This window comes from Amblyomma mixtum, chromosome 3, assembly GCF_055824585.1.
Source record: "Amblyomma mixtum isolate Tamu chromosome 3, ASM5582458v1, whole genome shotgun sequence".
NCBI classification, from domain to species: domain Eukaryota; kingdom Metazoa; phylum Arthropoda; class Arachnida; order Ixodida; family Ixodidae; genus Amblyomma; species Amblyomma mixtum.
This window is the reverse complement of record NC_143014.1, coordinates 100980871-100999582: the sequence shown is the minus strand read 5'-3', so window position 1 is coordinate 100999582 and position 18712 is coordinate 100980871. Positions and strand designations below refer to the sequence as shown.

The 18712-nt window shown below is 51.7% G+C and overlaps 1 protein-coding gene across 3 annotated transcripts in view; it reads right to left on the bottom strand.

Moving 5' to 3' along the window:
* The window catches only part of kcc (solute carrier family 12 member kcc), a 288496-nt gene that overhangs the window by 80055 nt on the left and 189729 nt on the right, over nucleotides 1–18712 (bottom strand). For all 3 annotated transcript variants that reach the window (XM_089580433.1, XM_089580432.1, XM_089580431.1), the window contains one exon: nucleotides 13788–13895. In XM_089580433.1, coding sequence (XP_089436559.1) covers nucleotides 13788–13895 — 108 coding nt within the window. The remainder of the gene's footprint in view (nucleotides 1–13787; nucleotides 13896–18712) is intronic.

Here is an 18712-nt window from a genome sequence, read left to right as displayed (position 1 = left end):
ACGGACAGGGGCTTGCCACTCGGCTGCCTCGACGGCCTCTTGGAATGCAACACGACGAAGGGGACGCCGAGGAGGGAGCGAGGAGGCCAAGGGGGGATGCGCCCCCTGGAAAGACTGTTACGTGCAGCGGCGTAACGAGCACACGGAAAGCTCGAGCGGAGCAACAAGTAAAAACACAGCGGGACAGTTTTAAGAGTAGGAGGAGGGGAAAAACTTTAAAACGATGCAATCGGGGCCCGAGAAATGCCACGTGTCCGAATAAAAACGACGGCGTTCGGCGAAACAAAACACAATAGTAACGACACCCACAAACGCACAGAACCGTCTGCCGCTTTCACTCGGCCTCGTCGTTCGATGGAAGAAGGTACGCGGATATCTGCTTCAATATCTCGCAATGCACGAGACTTGCAAAAAACTCTGCCTCGGTTTTTGTTTGCATTACACACTTGTATATATTCTGCCTGTTGTCAAGCCAAGCGATTCTTTTCTTCCTTCAAATAACGTTTCGTGACCAGATATGAACCGAAGAGCGTTGAAACTGGAGCCGACCAAACGGCGAATAACGGGACTACGGCCGTCACAGAATACGCACAGTCGGCTTCAAACTTTTCTGTACTGCTCGAGCAGTGCGCAGCAGACAATATAATGCGAATTTAGACTGAAACTGATGGTTTTCAGGTAACTTGCTGGTACCGCGCCCTGGCTTGTAGGCATATGTGGCTATACACCTTCGCGCAAGCGTTGCCTTAGAACCCAACACCTGAGAGCTCTTCTTAAGACTGGCGCCGGCTGTACCTGCAACGCATAAACACCACTGTGGTCATCCGGCTTGAGTGATTCAAAACGTCATGTTGTCTGAGAGTTTGAGACGGAGTAACGCGCGAGAACGATGCCCAAGACCAAGCGAAGCAGTAACTGCATGCCATGACGATTTTTTCAGCTGGGAAACTGTAACATGCCGACAGAAATGCTGATCTAGAAAAAAAAAAAGTAGATTGTAACCTGCAACGTCAGGCCAACAGGTCACGCATATACTATAAAGTTATTTCGTTAACCACCTCAGCAACTGGCAGGTAAAACTAACAAATACTACTGCGCTAAAAATGGTTGATAAATAACTGTAATAATAAAATAAACTGACTACTCGACTTGCTGACATGAAACGTAGCGTGGATTGGAAAACAACAACTTGGGAAAGCTTCGAAGAAGAAACGGAGAAATGGGAAAGAACGGCAAGAGAAAAATAAGGGCAGTACGCAGGAAATTAGCACTTCACGCACAGCACTCATCCGTCAACCCATATAACCAGCGCACAGAGAAAAGCGCTAAAAGGGACGGACCACTTTCTTTCCGCCTAATTCATGCGGACCTTGCTACGTGGCCTACGTAATACAGACCTGGCACATGTCGTGGAAGTGAGGAGGTGGCCCAAAAGCACGCAAGTGAAGCATCGTGATCATGCTCGTGGCAAGAAAGCGAAGGAAAGAAAGGACCGACCGCCGAGGCGTCTCCACTGGTCCGTGTTTGGGACAAACGAGACAACCACAAGTTTGTTCCTTTCTTATTTCTCTATTTTCTGCAAGGCTGTTCACGCAAATTTCGCGGTGTTTGCAGCTGTACTTTCTTGCTTGTTTGATGGTAACTCCGCAGGTGCGTATCGCTAGTAATACAGTTTGAATATGCTATTTCTTTCGTGCAGAAGCGTTCTCATGTCGAGTTCACTTTTGTTGCCACTAAAACTGAAAGAAAACGAGACACGCAAACTAAAAGAACACTGCGTGAAGCTTACACTCCCTCCAACTGGCTTCTAATAGTGCAGCAACAACCGGCACAGAGATTTCGGGATGGCGAAGCGCTCTGCGACCGCTACACCACTGCGATCACTTCGGTGGTCGCCGAAAGGCCCAGCCAGACCAGACGAATCAAATAACCGCGCCATACTAGCGGTACAGCAAATAAGTCCGCCGGGCCCCCACCCTCCCGAGACCCTCTCGAATACAGAGTCAAGGCCACGATAATGGAGAGAAGAAAAACGGGCGCCAGAAACCTTGGACGAATGGACGCGCAAATTATTGCGCCATCTGCCGCGCGCGGGGCTCACTCTGTAAGTGTGAAAAATTAAAAATTTGTAGAGAACCGCGAGCGAATCAGACGAAAGCGCTGGCAGGCGGCATTCGGAGAGCGAGAGAGAATGTGGTACGGGAAGGAAAGGAAATTCCCGACGACGAACCGTTCCGAGGGGTAAGTGGGGGGGGGGGGGGGGGGCATCACTGTCGACATCAACTCTCGGAAAGCGTGCGCGTCGTTTGCCGCTGAGGCAAGGCAACGAAGGCGAAAAACAAGAAGCGAAACGAAAAAATCTAGAGCACGCGCGCCCGCTCAGGAAAGCGAGTGCCGACTCGTCAGCGCTCGTGCCGTGCACGGGACGGGGGTGGGATGCGCCCGGCTAGTGGGGAGCACAAATGACATCCCGCTAGGCACGCCAGCGCGAGCGGCCGAACAGCGCCGGGAGAAAAATGCGCCCACAGCGCTCCGGCCGCCCGAACAAAAGGAGAACAAGCGGGAGGGCATCTCGCCGCCGCAAAGGAGAAGAAGGCGCCCGTAGCCGCCATAAATTCGAAGAGGCTTAAGGAGGAAACGAGGCGGCAACACGCAACGGTCCAGCCGCACTAGCAACGCGCACGAAGCACTTCTTTTATACCGAGAGCGAGCGTCGTCCGAGACGCTGCTGCTGCTGCTACATGCTACCGCGGGGGCGTCCCACGTTCTCCCTTCCACAAACGACAGGGAAAACACGAGTGCCGGGAGGAAAAGGAAAAACGAGATTTTCGCGGGACACACCATCTGTGCGCGGGTCGCTCGTTTGGGCCTAACGCGGCGCGCGAGCAAGTTGGTTTTTGAACACCATTGTCTGCACCCAGCAACGAGGGCGCGCGTTAACGACACAGCGCAACCCTTTTCGTCACGTCAAAGTGTTGGGAAAGACGGGACTAAGTAACTTGCGGAGTTACTTTCGCTTACAGAATAGAACAAAAAAAAGGTGCTTTTTTTTCCCCTTTGCCCCTGAAATAAAGATCATTAAGGACCTGCTTTCTTTTTCCACCGTATCATACACACCTGATGTTGACACCGATGCTCAATTACGTTTGAGTTCTGCTGCTAACGGAGAACAAACCCGTCCCACTGTTAACACTTCCTTTCCTTTTCCAGTACGGTTGCTATCAGGATACACGTCGCATTTTCGGACAATCAACGAGGCAGCTCCTGTAACGGCATCTAATCCAGCACGTCCGCGATGAGACCATTCCATCGGGCAAGGAAGATGCCGAAAGACCTCCTCTCTGGGCTGTTGCAAACCGGTTCCGCTGCCACTTCCACTACGATGACGTCACGTGCACACAACAGCCCAGCGAGCAATATGGCGACGCCCAGGGAGCTATAAGTGGTAAGTGTGCCGTTGGTGCGCACAGCCGCGGCAGATCCACATGCACTTTCCTCCCTGAAATCATTACGCCAGGAAGAAAGGAAAAAGAAAGCTGAACAAGAAATCTCAACGACGTTTATGACCCGTCGGACGTAAATAATCCATATAGATATACGTATTTTCTCTAACTCAGAAGGAAGAAATTACCAGAAATGTGCCAGGCTTGCGCTCAGCGCGTGGAACTTGGCGCCGCCCTGGCTGGAGGTAACCGGATAGTATCCATTGCATACTGCATACCTACTATAACTATAGGATATAACAGCGGAGAACCGGATGGTATTAATAATATAGACGCGGCCGTCATTACAACGACCAGCGGTCAGAATTTCGACTGCGAAAAGGGCAAAAAACAAAAGAACTACGCAAAAAGAACCCGCTAATATTAACAACCTAGCACATCGCATTGTTCCAGCATTTATAGGGCTGTCCGAATTTCTGTAGCCAGGGGGTCAACAAACGTCCGCGTCATTCGTCTGCCTACTCTCTCTCTTTTTTTTCTTCTCAACACCTCTATCAACTAAGCCAATTTTCCATCTCTGCTACAGGCTTGAACAGAGAGAGCCGAGCGGCTCAGCGCCAGCGAAGCCCACGAAGTGGCCACGCGCATGCACTATTCACGCGCCCATTATCGGAAGAGAGGAGCAGGAAAAACGGGCCGCCGAGATGGGAGCGCGAAACGCCGTAAACAACAGAGGGCGGCCAAAGACACAAGACGCAGAGCAGCTAGCGGCGAGGGACGACGGCAGCGCTCGGGAAGGGAAAAGGGCGTTTATGTTGCCGCTATGTGGAGCGTACGACCACGCGTCTCCCCCACGGCCGGCCGTCCCCCTCCCCCATCCATCACATAGTCGCCCGCGCTTCGGAAGACCTCAAGGCCCGACGTCGCCCAGCAAACGAAGGAAAAGTGGCCCAGCGTGCCGTACACGAGTGCAATATTTATAACGTGGCCGTTCGGCTTGCTTTTCGCCTTTGCCCCCCGGAGCAATTGTCTCCAGACAAGAGTGCTTTTAGAAACGGCCCGGAAAACGGCGCATGCAGCAAGAAGCGGAGAGATGTCGGCTTTTATTTGTCGTCGTTTCGTTAATCCCGCGCACCGTCTTTTTTCACTGTCTCCGGCGGGATGTCGCAATAACTCGGCGTCTACGCTGAATGTGGAAACTTGGAGCCGTGGAAAGCCCCGAATGAGGCCACGACACGAAGCCCGGCAACGCTGGGCTGCAGACACGGGGCTCAACAACGACGACGACGACGACGCAAGACGCGAAAAATGGAAAAAGAAAACAGATAAGCAAAAACAAACTTTGCGCATTGGGAAATCGCATAGCGGCACTATAGCAGACGGCGATGGAAGTGGGACAAACAGTGGGTTATGAGCGGAAAAAGAGCCATCAAAAGCGCTGTTTACTGCGTTCAGTCCGCGCTTTTTCTGAGTAAAGTTCAGACCCGGGCGCATCAGACGACCGAGATATATACACCGGCTTCTCTCGGGGTCCGTAGCGGAGCCAGACATGTAGAAGTACTGTGCAGCCCTTCAGAAACTCAGCAGCTACAACAGTGAGCAGCGTTTGACGCTAGCGTCTCTTAAGCGCGGTGCCCATTTGCCTTTAGGGGCCGTCTGCAGCTCCAGTGCTTTCGCATTCACTAGTCAGAATAATAAAAGCACGCCCACAAAAGGACATCAATAAAGAAAAATGAGAAACAATAGACAAAGAACGCACGAAGCCCATCTACAGTGCGAGGAGCGCGACAGCGCGCAAATACGCTTACGTCTGCACACGAGTGCATGTTTGCGGCCTCTTCAGTACGAAATGATGGAAAAAGAACGTAAATAAAGCTTAGTGTGCTCCAGACTCTGTTTCATACGACAGAAAAGGCGACACCACACGAGCTCTTAACAGCCCCGTAGTTGTGGAAGTAAAACGACAGCAGCAAGATATGCGCCTCTTAGAGGCGATCGCTACACCATGCATACCTGTGGGAACGGAGGCAGGCTTAATGACGCTTGCTCTCGTCGTCTAATAGGAGGCCTAATCAACAAAGCTGAGATAAATGTTCGAAGAGAGAGAGAAAGAAAGCTCAGGGGCTTGCCTTAGAGCGACGTAAACACCAAAGATCTAACCCTGTGCGCTTTTACCGCTCTCTCAACACGTCAAAATTGCTAATATTTTTTAACTATGGCAGAAAAACAAAACAAGGACGTAGTTTAATGATAGCTTGTGATGTGCCTTTTCATTTAGTTAAAGGGATGAATAAAGCAATAAACTGCACTCACATAATGCGAACCTTCGGAAGTCACGGGTAATGTGAGTAGTGTTCCCACTCAATAAAGGAGCGAGAGCATGCGTGATGAGCAGTAATGTCTGTCTGTACTGCGGTAGGCTTCGGATAGCAGTGGATAAACCTATGCGCGATAGTCACGCCATGGATGGCAAGCTGCAGCCACGACGTAAGAATAAGAAAAGGAAAGTGGAAGGGGCAAAATGAGATGAGGAAGGTTGGAATGGTGTCAAAACAAAGTACCAAGAAAAATAAAACGAAAGTAGAAAACAAACATGAGTTTAAGTTGACATAACGAAGAAAACAGCTCGGGCAGTTGCACGCGCAACAAGCCGACCCCGCACGCACGCACGCACACGCACACACCGTATCCTTAAAGAACTGCGAGCGACAGCCGGAGCGTTGTATGTTCTGCTGTACAATGCAGGAATCCATCGCTATTCGAAACTGACTAACGCCTGTGATAACATTGTAATAATAATAAGTTTTCGGCTTCATGTTTGCGTTAGGCATATGCAGTGCAGACTCGCTACCACCGTTGCAGCGTTTTCTACTGTATTCGGCTGCTGACAGCGACGACGCGGGATGAAATGTTGGCCACGGCGGCCGCAGATCGATCAAAAGACGCCCGTGGGCTGAGAAAAGACAGCGTACGTTAAAGAAGAAAAAAAAACAGGTGGCCGTAATTAATACGAAGTTTTCCGCTACGGCTCCTCCTTCGCTCTTCCTTCGTTCACTCTCACCATCATACCTACCCTAATGACGCGGTCGAGGTGTCCACCCATCGAGAATGAGAAATTGGGCCTCTCCTCATTCTTGACCCTTCCCTTTTCCCGCCCCTCTTTTCTACCAAGTCCCCGGATGTAGTCACACGAACACACGCACTCCGCTGGACTTCCTCGAAAATAAGGGAATGGAAGGGTCTCTGATGAGATGGCTTCATTCTGAAAGCTCTGTAGGACGCACCCAAATAAAGCAGCGCAACACTGTGGACGCTCGCGTGCGCTAATAGTGCTGGCGGTGACGGCGGCTGCGCGAACCTTAGCGCGCCTTATAAGTAGCCAGCAAGGAAACAACCGCCGCCACTGTGCGGAATATTCGAGACACCAGCTCTCTCTGCGATGCAGAGTATTTTGTAAGCGTCGTTCACAGTGCAGGGAACGCTCGCAGAAATAAAAGTTACACTTTCCAAATCCTAGTTTGCGGTTGCTCATAATACAGTCAAGCCCACTTATAACGAAACTGACGGCCACGCGGATTGCGCTCGTTATAAACGAAGTTAGTAGTAAGTGGACTTGCCGTATTATAGCAAAACAAAAAGTATAATAGCGAAAAAAATAGTCAGAGAAAAGAGGCCTTAATTTTTTAAAAAAAGTTCATAGGGTACGTCTGTTCCTTAAAAGCAGACCCCACCAAGCCGCTTTCTAAGCTCTCTCGTGCAGTCATGCGCTCCTGGCCGAGCCGCTTCAGGGACGCGATAGCACCGATAGCACTTGAGGCGTTCACTGCAACTGGGGGTAGGTTGGCATCCTCGTATTCCATCCTCCACAAAGTTGTAATAATGCAGAGAGGAAGCTATACCGCAGCGCATGTGCGCGCAGAACGTAACTGCCAGCCCTTCTTTCCTTTTATTTGCCCTTTCAGAAAAATAAAAATTACCATAAAAGAAAGAGAGTAGGAGCCCGGACCAGCAATCCTTTGGCGGGCTTATATATCTAACTCAAGAGAAATGAAAAAGAGCTAAACGATGCGCGCTTCCCGCAGACGGCGCATGTCCGACTGGGCAGAGGACGCACGCCACGTGACCGGGTGGGCCAGCAAAGCATACCTCCTATTAAAGGTGTAGCGCCCGGCGACGCTATAAAGCGCCGGCGCTGAGATCGGCGTTACAGCGCGCGCTAGAGGAAAATAAAGACGGACAGCGCGTGCTCGTGGCGCACGCCCGGCACGGGCAGTCCGGAACTAGAAGCCTGCCACGCTGGTCGTCTCTCTCTGGTGCTCCGCTGCGACCCCGCTAATACTTCAACAGTGGTGACCCGGCGGGTGGTTCGCCCAACTGGAGGCTGCGATGTACCTGAACGGCATCACCATCCAGCCGTTCAAACACGAAGTCCTTTGTGACATCCTCCCGGCCGACCTCCTGCGTCGGCTCACCTACTCTGCTTTCGGCGGCCGGCCATACGATGAGCTGCGTGCGGCCGTCTTGGCGTACTTCGGCGCCTACTACGTTCCGCCGCCGCTCTACGACGCAGCGGACCCGTTTTCGCCGCCGCCAGCCTCTGGCCCTGCACCGGCCTCGCTCGCGCCCACGCAGTCTTCATCAGAACCCGGCCCGCCTCAGCAGCCCCTCGCCGCATCGCCGCCACTCCCGTCCAGCGTCTCCAGCCCGGCTGTCTCTCTCGACGCCACACCAGGTGGGATCCGCACGAGCTTCGCCTCGCGTCCTTCTCCCACTACTATCGTACCCGCGTCTCTGGCCCTGCCTCTTTGCGCTTCAGTGGCCTTGTCGCCAGAGCCTCCTGCAGCCAAGGGCGACTCTGCGGCTGCAGCCGTGCCGAGGCTTCCGGCATCTCCATCTACCTCGTCACTACCGCCAACAGCTCTGCAGGCCTCTGCTGTGAGGTTGAAGCCGCCACCGCAGCATGTGCCACACATACCAGCCCCACTACCCTGGCGACCACACCGCCTGCTCAAGAGGCCCCACCCCAAGCCCTCAGTACGGTCAACCGCTTCTCGGATTCTGACCCTGGCTGCTCGCCACCGCCGCAACAAGCGTCTGCTTTGGTGCTTGACTTGAGCCACCTTCGGCACCGAATGGTCGAGCTACCCACACCGAGTAGCGTGGCAGTTGTCCTTCCACCAGCTGTGTCTGTTGCTGTCAGCCAGCCGTCTGATGTAGGCGTCTCAGCTCCACGGCCTGTCACTGGCACAACCTTCTTGCAGCCACCCACAGCCGATCATGCCCACACGCGCATCAGCACTGGCCAGTTGCTCCGGACTGCCATTCTCGCTTCACCCAAGCACCTGGCATTGAGCCCAGCAACTTGCTCCGGCATCGTCACAGCTGTCGCCGTTATGTCAACGGTCCCTCCACACCTGCTGTCAGTCCATGGAGCCGTTTCGGCCGCTCCTGTGCTTGTGACCCTGTACACGGCGCGTCAGATCCTCATGGACATCAGCCGCAACGTTCCAGCACCGATGACACTTGTGTCAGCGGGCAGCACTACAGTCGGTGACGGCCCGACCATTGCCTCCCCTGCTCCCATGTCCGTTGTCAGCTCGGCACCCTGCATCATTCGCCCCTTGCGCAGCAGCCAGGCTCGTCCACCTGAGCCGGCGTACTCCACCCGACTGCTCTTCCCGGCCCCTGACCTGAACTTACCGGACCTTGTAGCGACCCCGTGGGGCCACTGTTACTCTAGCTGCCTGCTTGCCTGCCGTGGCTTCTCCATCTCTGCCCCGTCGGCACGTACATTCCGACGTTCCGTCTAGGCGGGGGGCCTTGTAGCGCCCGGCGACGCTATAAAGCGCCGGCGCTGAGATCGGCGTTACAGCGCGCGCTAGAGGAAAATAAAGACGGACAGCGCGTGCTCGTGGCGCACGCCCGGCACGGGCAGTCCGGAACTAGAAGCCTGCCACGCTGGTCGTCTCTCTCTGGTGCTCCGCTGCGACCCCGCTAATACTTCAACAAAGGCATTAAAACTTCTCATATCGCTCTCACTCGTTGACCACCGGCAGTGCGGAGTAATTTCGCTTTCAAAGCTGCCCCTGACCCCCGCTTACCACGTGGCACATACGCACGCACACCGGTGGATCTTGTAGCCTGCGGGGCGCGCTTGACAGGCGGTTAACTGCAGTTTCAATGCCGCCGTTTTTATTGTTTTTTTTTTCCTGTGGCCCGACACCTTTTTAAGGGGAATGACGGCAGCAGAGAGACGCTCTTTTCGACAGCGGTGGCGAGTTTACGACGCCTCTTGGTTCGTCACAACCGAGTGGCGCGGCCTTGGATGTTCGTTTTATCTGAGACGTAGTGCCATAGACCTAGAACATATTTTGATGGAAGCTCCACTTAAATACGTAATAAGCAAGACGTTCATTATAACTTTAGGCATTATAAGTGGGCTCGACTGTACCCAACAAATACGCTAAAAAACTTGAAATCCGTTTCCTGCTGTTAAAAAATTTGTATAATAGCACGAAGTAGAATATACTCCTGCTTGCCGTGGACGACAGGCAAGAATTTTTGAACGGTATCATATACTTGCAACGTTTAGAAGTTTTCTAATTCCCCTGTTTAACCTTTGACTCAAGTTACGCGGGCCATCGCGCGCAAGGTCGACATTGCAGTGAAAGCAATCTTGGGCAAAAGTGAGGTTGTGCCATGGGAGTAGGCCGCGGCTAGACACAGATGCGTTTCGTCCCATCTATAGCAGCAAGCGCGACAGCGTAACTGTGCACGACCGACTGAAGTGGCGCCGCCAGGCGGCAATGAACACATCTGCGCCGGAAAAGAGTCCCTACTGGATAGACAACTGCAACACTGACAACATCTCGACGAGACAGAGCCCCGCATAGAGAGCGAGCAGGGCGAAGGGCCCTTCGAGCAACGGCAACCAGCCGACAAAGACGCACGCGCACTATAGACGCTTCAGCCGGCGGGCGTGCGGTACACGGGACGGAGAAATTAGAAGCGATCTCGCGCCCACGAGTGGGCGATCATGAAACAGCGCGCTCCCGCTTGCGCAAACATCGCGTGGTCCGAACTCAATCGGCGCCGTCGCAACGTCGGCCGCGGCGAAAAGTGCACTGGCAAACACTGCGAGAATACAATCAAGGAGGGCCGGAAACAATGGGCCCGCGATAAACACGAGCGTAGCAAACTTTGTGACGGGCCGCAGCTGGCGGACAAATAGGAGGGCCGCGATTCGGCGCCGCTCGCTCGCAGCTATACGCCGCCGGCAGCCTTCGGGGCAGCGGAGTGGGCACAAAAGAACGCGTTCCATGCATACGAAATGAAGCTCGGTGCGCAAGCCGAGCTCCCTTTCCACGCCGCGTAATCGAATGATTGAAGAGCGCACCTCGAAAAAAAAAAAAAGCTTGCTTCGGTCACGATGCACGCGTCGTGCGTCCGGTGTGCAGCGCGGGCGCTAAAAGGTTCCACGCCGCTGCGACCAAACCACGGTGGACCAAACCAAAGGCGAGATGACGCTCGGCACACGGCTCTCAATGCGCGGTATTTTCCGAATGTCGCGACAGCGGCGTTCGAATGTGTTCACGCTGCCCTTTGACGCTATTCGAGACGCGTGATACAGAAGCGATACATCAAGCGAGGTTACAGGAAATCCAACAATGTGCGCTAGACCCGTTGCTTCCTATACCTGGTCGCCTCGGGGAAAAGGCACTCATTAACCTAAACTGATCATACGCGGGGGCGTGAGGCTGCCGCCATTTCGAAAACAACGCTCCCGCGTTAGCGTGTAAACTCGTTAGGCTGTTAAAACAACTCTCTCCAGCTCTGTGCGTGCGTTCAGCTGCTGGGCGTAATGGCGCAAGAGGCCAGCACTACATAAACACGGTTCCAGTTACCTGCGTGTGAAACGGGCGAACTCCATTAAAGTTCCATCAGCCCAGCATGTGATCTCTGCCCAGCAAAGCCTCGGTGTACGGATACATGGATGAATGGATGATACAAGGGCGAGTACACATTTACAGCATTAGGCTATAGGGGCTAATGGCAGTTCTAGCGGCGACTAAAACTGCTATGAACATGCAAACTTTACTACTTCAGCCCGCCAGAGGCACGTCATCGACTTTATTTTACCTCGTACATGTATGCTCATTACCGACTAGAAATGTTATTAAAAAAGATGCTCAACTTCCGCCAAAATAGCCACAAAGTCAAGCTCACGCAAGTTTCAGCGACGCCATGGTCCAGTTCATTTTACAGTCACAAACTAATCCACCGGTATCGACTGCATGGTGAATGTGCCTATTAGTATAAACACCGTTCACCTTGATGCAGTTCAATTCCTTCTTCACTTCCAGAATACTGGACGGCTATAAGCAAAATACTTATTACGACGTAAAATGCTAGACGCAGTAGCAAGCGGGAGAGAAACAATACGGTAATCCCCTTCATGGCGTGCCCACGAGGAGCAACTGAAATCGGCATGCAAATGATGCAAATGATTTCTCACGCAAATGACTTCTCGCCCTTCCCCGATTTTCCATCCACGCTGCGGCACACAACGCGTCAGGTAGGTACGCAAAGCAGCCTGGAATCGTAATGGGCTCTGTCTTTTCTTGTTCGACACGACGCAGATGTGCGCCTCCGTGCGCTCATTTGAGTATTGCAGCGATCGTCGCGGAGCTGGTGCGCACTATCAAGCGCAGTGGCAGAGCGTGCACTCCGCTTAATTGCGCACGGAGTCTCAATCTTCGTGAATCAGAGTGTACAATAGTAGGCGAAACCCGAGAGCGCACCACAACTGCGGCAGAAGCTGAAGCCTGCAGCGCCAATTGCGTAACAGCAACGGGAGCACGAGTGGAACGGACACTCGCCGTGGGGCACTCGTACGCGCCTGAGTTCATTAGTGCGGGGGGGGGGGGGGGGGGGGGGGGATATCCATTCCATTCTCAGGGATGTTCGCACGGCGAGCCTCTTGTCTCCTGACCGGCCTTTACAGAACGCAGTATTCCGAGATGCACACGTTCTTCAACAGCAATGTTTTTAGATTAGGTCCGCTGCAGTTCAACCAAAATGCAATCACGTCATTAGGAAAGAGCGCCACGAAATAGGCGACGAGGGCAGCGATTGTGCTGAACATGTCTCGATGCCCCTATAGTCACACACGGACCGGTTTCAGCGCGGATGTCGGCTTACTACAAGGTGATTATTACGACACCTCCAGGGCTACACCTGCAACGGATTTTGCCAGAGTTTGAGAATGAACTCAGTAGAAGACCTGACAGCTTCCGGAAACCCTCGTTGTTTATGGACCCCATAGTGCAATCGGGGTCAAAAAGACTCCACGACGCGTCAGCGGAAACTGAATACATCTCTGTTGTTATCTGGTGGCTCGAGACCACAGTGTTGGAGATGAAAGTCGGACTCATGTGCAATGATTTGCGTAAGTGAACAGTGCCGACGGGTGGCAGATGTGGCACATGTACGCTTAGATTGCTTTTCGAGCGTCTGTGGGACCTTTGTCACATTACACGCATCACTCGCTTGTCTAGCCCGTGAGTACCACGACACTGAAACGGGTGAAGTCGGCGCCTGATAGCGCTGCGCGCGCATGGCGTGTCATGTTCTGCGCCACGTACTCGTTGCAGTGGAGAGCACGGCGTCATCATGCCCAGTGAGATCCAACCTCACAGACACACCGAGTCGCGCAGCGCTGACAGCGCCCCCTAATAATAATAAAAAAGGCTATTCCGCCTCTGTCCCATGAATTCACTCTGGACGAATGTAAGAAGTCGAGGCGCCGCGGCCACATCCGATGGCACAGGGTCGCTGAGGAGACCCGAGCTTTCCGGAGGTTGAGGCCAACGGGACGAGTCGGGCCGGCATTTGTATTTCGAGAAAGCAGACGTTGCGCAGGGCTCTTCTTCAGACACGTACGCGACGCGGCTGAAAATCTTTTCAAGTGAATAGCTACGTTTTCCCTGATAAAAAAATAACAAAAAGCGGAAACGTAAAGTGGCACTGTATTTCGCCCATGAAGCCTACTATAGGACATGGGCGGACTCAACACTTGGAGGAGGTAGTTCCAAGAATTCATTTTTTGAACTTTCTTCACGCGCACACAAAATAAGATTGGGTGAGCACGGTTTTTGCCGAAGAGAATTTCTCGCTCAGGGGACGAGGGAAGGGCGGTCGTTCCCTGCCCTTCGCTTCCTCCCCCCCATTTAAGATTTATCAAGGTGGCGGTCACGAAGGAAACTCTACTAGCCCCCTGTACTACGCGCGGGTCTGCGCGGCCAAGGAGCCAGCTGGCGGGGCCAGAGGGCATGCGGCACCTACCTTGGGAGCAGCCTGGGCCTCTTCCCCTGCGACGGAGGGGATCGCCACTTCGTAATTGGCCAGGCTGCTGAGCAATGTAGCCACCCTTGGACGGTCGGGCATTTCCTCCTGCGTAGAGAGGGTGCGCGCAATGAGGCACTCGCACATTCAATTTACATTTAAATGAGCGACTAAACAGTAACGACAGCAGCAAGCGTTGGGACGAAAACAGAGAGAAAAGGCGCGAGAACTGCGGCAACAGTGAGTATGAGGAGACGACAGCCCGTTGGAAAGGCAAAATAAAACCAAATCACGAAGCTGGTGAAATAAGAAAATCAAAACCGCAATCAAATGGGGGCGTGGCAAATACAGAGGGACAAAAAAAAAAAAAGGTTCTCCCAAAAGAGGAAGTAGACAGAGGAGGGTATAGATTTATCGGCGGAAAAGGTTGGCAGTACAAATTCTGGTTAAGAAAGAAAAAAATGAAAATAACTGCTGGATGCCAGAAGTGCCAGAGAACGAGAACGCGACGAGAAAATCTTGGAACCATGTAAAAGCTTTGGGAAGCAAGAATGAAGCAATTCAGGCGCACAGTCAAGATGTAGAAGAACACAGCTCAAAGAAACGACGACGCACCAAATTATATTAGAGGCAGCATAGCCAAGTAATTTGAAAGAAGCAGCGGAGCCGTAGCTGGAGGAGCAAAAAAAAAAAAAGAAGACATACGGTGAAACTGAATTAGTCATGAACAACCTCGGCTGCAAAGACGCTGAAAAGAGAATACTTAACAACGTTACAACTGGACTAGGCGAAATTCTCAAGAGACTATCGAACAAGCTGGGGCCAGAAAGCAAGGAAGCATTGTTAAAGACCTTAGAAAGTGTCATAAGGAAGCGAAATACCAGACAGCTATTACCAGGAATCTGGCAACACAGTAAAATGAATCTTAAATACAAAAGCAATTAACGGACACAAGGAAGACACTAAACTATGCAGACAACTCGCGATATCGTCGAGCGAGATAGATTGCAAATACAACAAAAACTAAAAATTGAAGACCCGGGCTTTGGCAAAAAATCTGTTCTATTAGGAGGACTGCAGGTTTCACAACCGGTAGACGCATAGATTTGAACTTTTTCACGCTGTCACAATGCATAGAAATGGCCAAGAAAAAAAAAAAAAACAGACTTTATGTTAACAATTTTCACGACCTAGAGGGGGCGCCTCAATCAATCTAATATGGCGGCGATACGGAGGGCTGCTGCCGCGATCAGCGCTTGTTTTAATATTTCACTATAACCTCGCGCTTGCGTGTCGAAAGTTGCAACCTCGTATGAGCACACCAGTCAGTTTTTTCGAGGGTGTAGAGCAAAAAACGAGAGACAAGAAAGAAATGGCTGCCTGGAGTCACGCAAGGAGCGAGGCGGATGCGGTAGGCACCCGACGCGCGCTTTGGAGAAAATTTAAAATCAGTGACTTCGACGACGAAGCCTAACGTACAACGGGTGGATGACAAAACTAGAAGAGCAGCTTTTTATTTTAGCACTACAGGCAAGCAAGACCCAGCGACTGTAAATTTGGAATGCATAGGAAGTAAGCCTATAGAATAGCTTGGCGTGTCACTCTATCTCGCTCGAGTCTGAACTGATAGAGATATGCTCTTCTGAATTTTTTCGTGCTCATCAATTTTATTAACCATGTGATGCACTAAGCTGAATACAGATTTATAATCGCGTGTACAGGTGGAAAGCTACAACAACGATGTCCCTTTTCCACGCGTTATCTTTCGGGATTAACTAACCGCGCCTGTTGCACACCTCTTCTTCCCGGGATCACGCTTCAACCCCCCCCCCCCCCCCCCCCCCCACACACACACACACACACACACTTTTTCTGTTTTCAATGTACAGAGCAGGCGGTATTTTATCTCCTTCATTATGACCGCCTTTTTTCTTCCTCTCCAAAAGAAGGTAACCAACGATTTTCAATTCGAAATTCAATTAAGAACTCAATTAGGAACTCGAAGCCCGCATGATCTCCCAGACTAACTGGAGTACGATAGCGGCTTCGCGATCAGCCGTGCACCAAGCATCGGTACACGGGTTAAGGTGCGAAAGAGGGCTGAACTACGCATCTTCCTGCAGTCCGAACAGGGAAAGGAATCATTTCCGAGATTAGAACAGCACGCCGAAGCAATAGCGAACTGATGGCCCCCTGAGTCCGAGGGGAAGCCCCGCCTATAGTAGTGAATCGTAAACTAGACAGCGACAAGCCAGTTACTCCAGGGTTACACAAGATGCCAACGTGTGCTAAAGTAGGACGGTCGTAAAAAAAAAGAAAAAGAGAAACAGAAACAGCGAAGGAAGGGCGTTTTAGAAGCATGCGTTGTAGTGTGTGTCCCGGCTGCACACTGTAGCTTGCGCAACGTCGGCGTCTGCGAACCAAATAAGTCCGTTTCAGCGCGTAACACGGCGCATGCGACAGGGCGAGTAAATACACGCAGGAAGCAACAAACTACAGGCTACGGACTCGTCGCACACATTGCGCAATGAACACGCGGGAAGAGATTCACGAGTCGGCCGCCGCCGCAGAGCAGCACGACGCGCGCATTATGTAAAAGGAAACAGCCACTGCCATCACACGTTTACTTTGCCCAAAACTTCTCCGGGGGCCGTTGCATAACCCTTTCGCGGTAGTCGCTTCTTCTATACTCGTGGTTATGCGCAAACTATACGCACTGCAAAACGGTTTTAAAGCGGAAGCTTCGCGCCGAAACGGCACTGCACGATACTGCAAGCGAGGAAAAATCGCGACAAAGTGGCGAATCGCAGATGAGCCTATCGCCCTTTTTTCTGTTTTTCTTTCGTTATTCAACCGTACGTCTCGTTTGTACCAGAAACAAAATATATCCCTCCCTTATCCTTGCCTGGCGCGAATGTGATCGGACCAAAAATGAAACCAAAAAAGAGACAAAACTAACTTTCGGTAATGAGCACCACGCTCACTTTTTTTTTTCTATATAACCACTTCAATAACTCGCATCCTGTTTCGCGCGCGTTGCGTACACTGTAACTGAAGTGCCGCATTCGTGAAGTCAAAAGAAAGTGGGTGGACATTAGTCGTCTAAAGATAGAACAGTATCGAGTCTCGCTCTTTTCAGTTCGCGCTGTAACTCGATTCTAAAATGTGCCTGCGTATACGCAGGTACAGCAGTTCATTAAGGGCGCAGCGCAAGATCGACAGTCAACAGAGGACGCAGCGGCCCAGATACGGCGCCCTCGACAAGAGCTCTCCACACGCGAGCAATAAAATGCAGGGCAGGAAAGCGCGCGCGCGCCATAGCGCACAACGGTGCCCGGCCGGGACGCAGGTGCCCTCCGCTCTTGTACTGCCGCGGGGAAATGGAAATCACTGCGCATTCGTTGAAGTTATCGTTCGCAAGTACAAAGGACGCCGCGCAGAAAGAAATTGCCCCTTCCCAAAAGGATCGACTTTCTTCCCTCCTCTGTACGAACAGAGGGCGGCAGCCGAACGTGGCCGCGCGAGTCGCTCCCTCGGTAACAGCTTGCGTCGTTCCAGACCGAGGGAATGCTTCGAGATATGCTCTGCATTTCGGAAAATCAGGGCTGCCGACCAGGTCACCGAATCGCAGATAAAAAAAAAAGAAAGAGTGCTATTCAGCGAACTCCCAAGTTATAAACTAGTACATGTTCGTGTCCCAGCCGTCGAAAGAAACAAGACGAAAGCAGAGTTCCGTTGCCTCTTCAACAGTCCTCTGTACAATCCTCTGCACAAATTTAACAGGAATCTCGGCGCGAATGCTTAGCGATTGTTGCTCCTATCGTTGAGCAACGCTGTCCTGCGTTAGAAACAGTTCGCGCTCACTCTGCTTTGGAGGCGTTGGGATTGAAAGTTTGTTTATTTAGCGTAAAACATGAAATACGAACACGGAACTTAAATTAACACTGGCAGACTGGCAAATCAAGGCAGAAGACACAATCATACTGCACAGAAGCTGAGGCTATCACTACAAAAACAAAGCTGCACGGCTGATGTACGGAAAATATTTCCCTATCACTGGTGCTTATAAACTCTATCAAATACAAAGGAACATTTTCACGGCCTAAGAGTACCGCAGGCTCAGGAGAAAGCTAAAATCCCAGCTAACAAAATAGCAATAAAAAACGAGACAACAAGCTTCTGCTTTCCTCTACGTTTTCAGTAACAAGGAGCAGCAACGAGCCTCACTCAAAGATAGCCTCGAAGTACATGCGAGACGCATTGGAAGTACTGCTTCAGATTGGCATGGTTACCGTTACGGAAAAGCGTGTGGCAGTGGGCACATCTTGTCGTTGGACGGAGGGACGGACAGTATTAGGGGTCTCTCCTCAAAGCGGCGGTGTAACGGTTGCCACCTAACCAGCAGTTATAAATAAGGCCCTCAGTTTCCTCCGATTGCACTAACAAGCACGGATTTTAGCCTTTTGAGCGGAATCGTGCGTTAGCCATCACGTTCTCTCTCTCTTTTTGATACTGTGTCTGTGGTCATCAGTAGGAAGAACAAAATAAAGGGAATGCACTTAATTTATTCTGCTGAATTCCCTTGAAACGTAGGATGTTGGAACGAACGAAGTTCTGCTGGTGAGGCCTTGACTCGTTTGTTCCCCCATGCGCTCACGCAAGCTAGCGCGTTAAGCATTGCGTCTCCGGAAGCAACACGCCCGCACGCTTATATGGGGTGAGTCACGATAATGGCGCGTGTCGAAAGCAGTATTGCAGTATTTACACAAATATAATGAGAGTTTTATTTTCATGAATCATCTGTTTCAGAAAGCATCAAGCGTTATATTTAAAAGCAAACTGCGAATATAGCGCGAAATTTTCTTTTTCTCTTTTTTGCTGTTCTTACGGGATACTCACAAAACACTCACCCACTAGGCTCATAA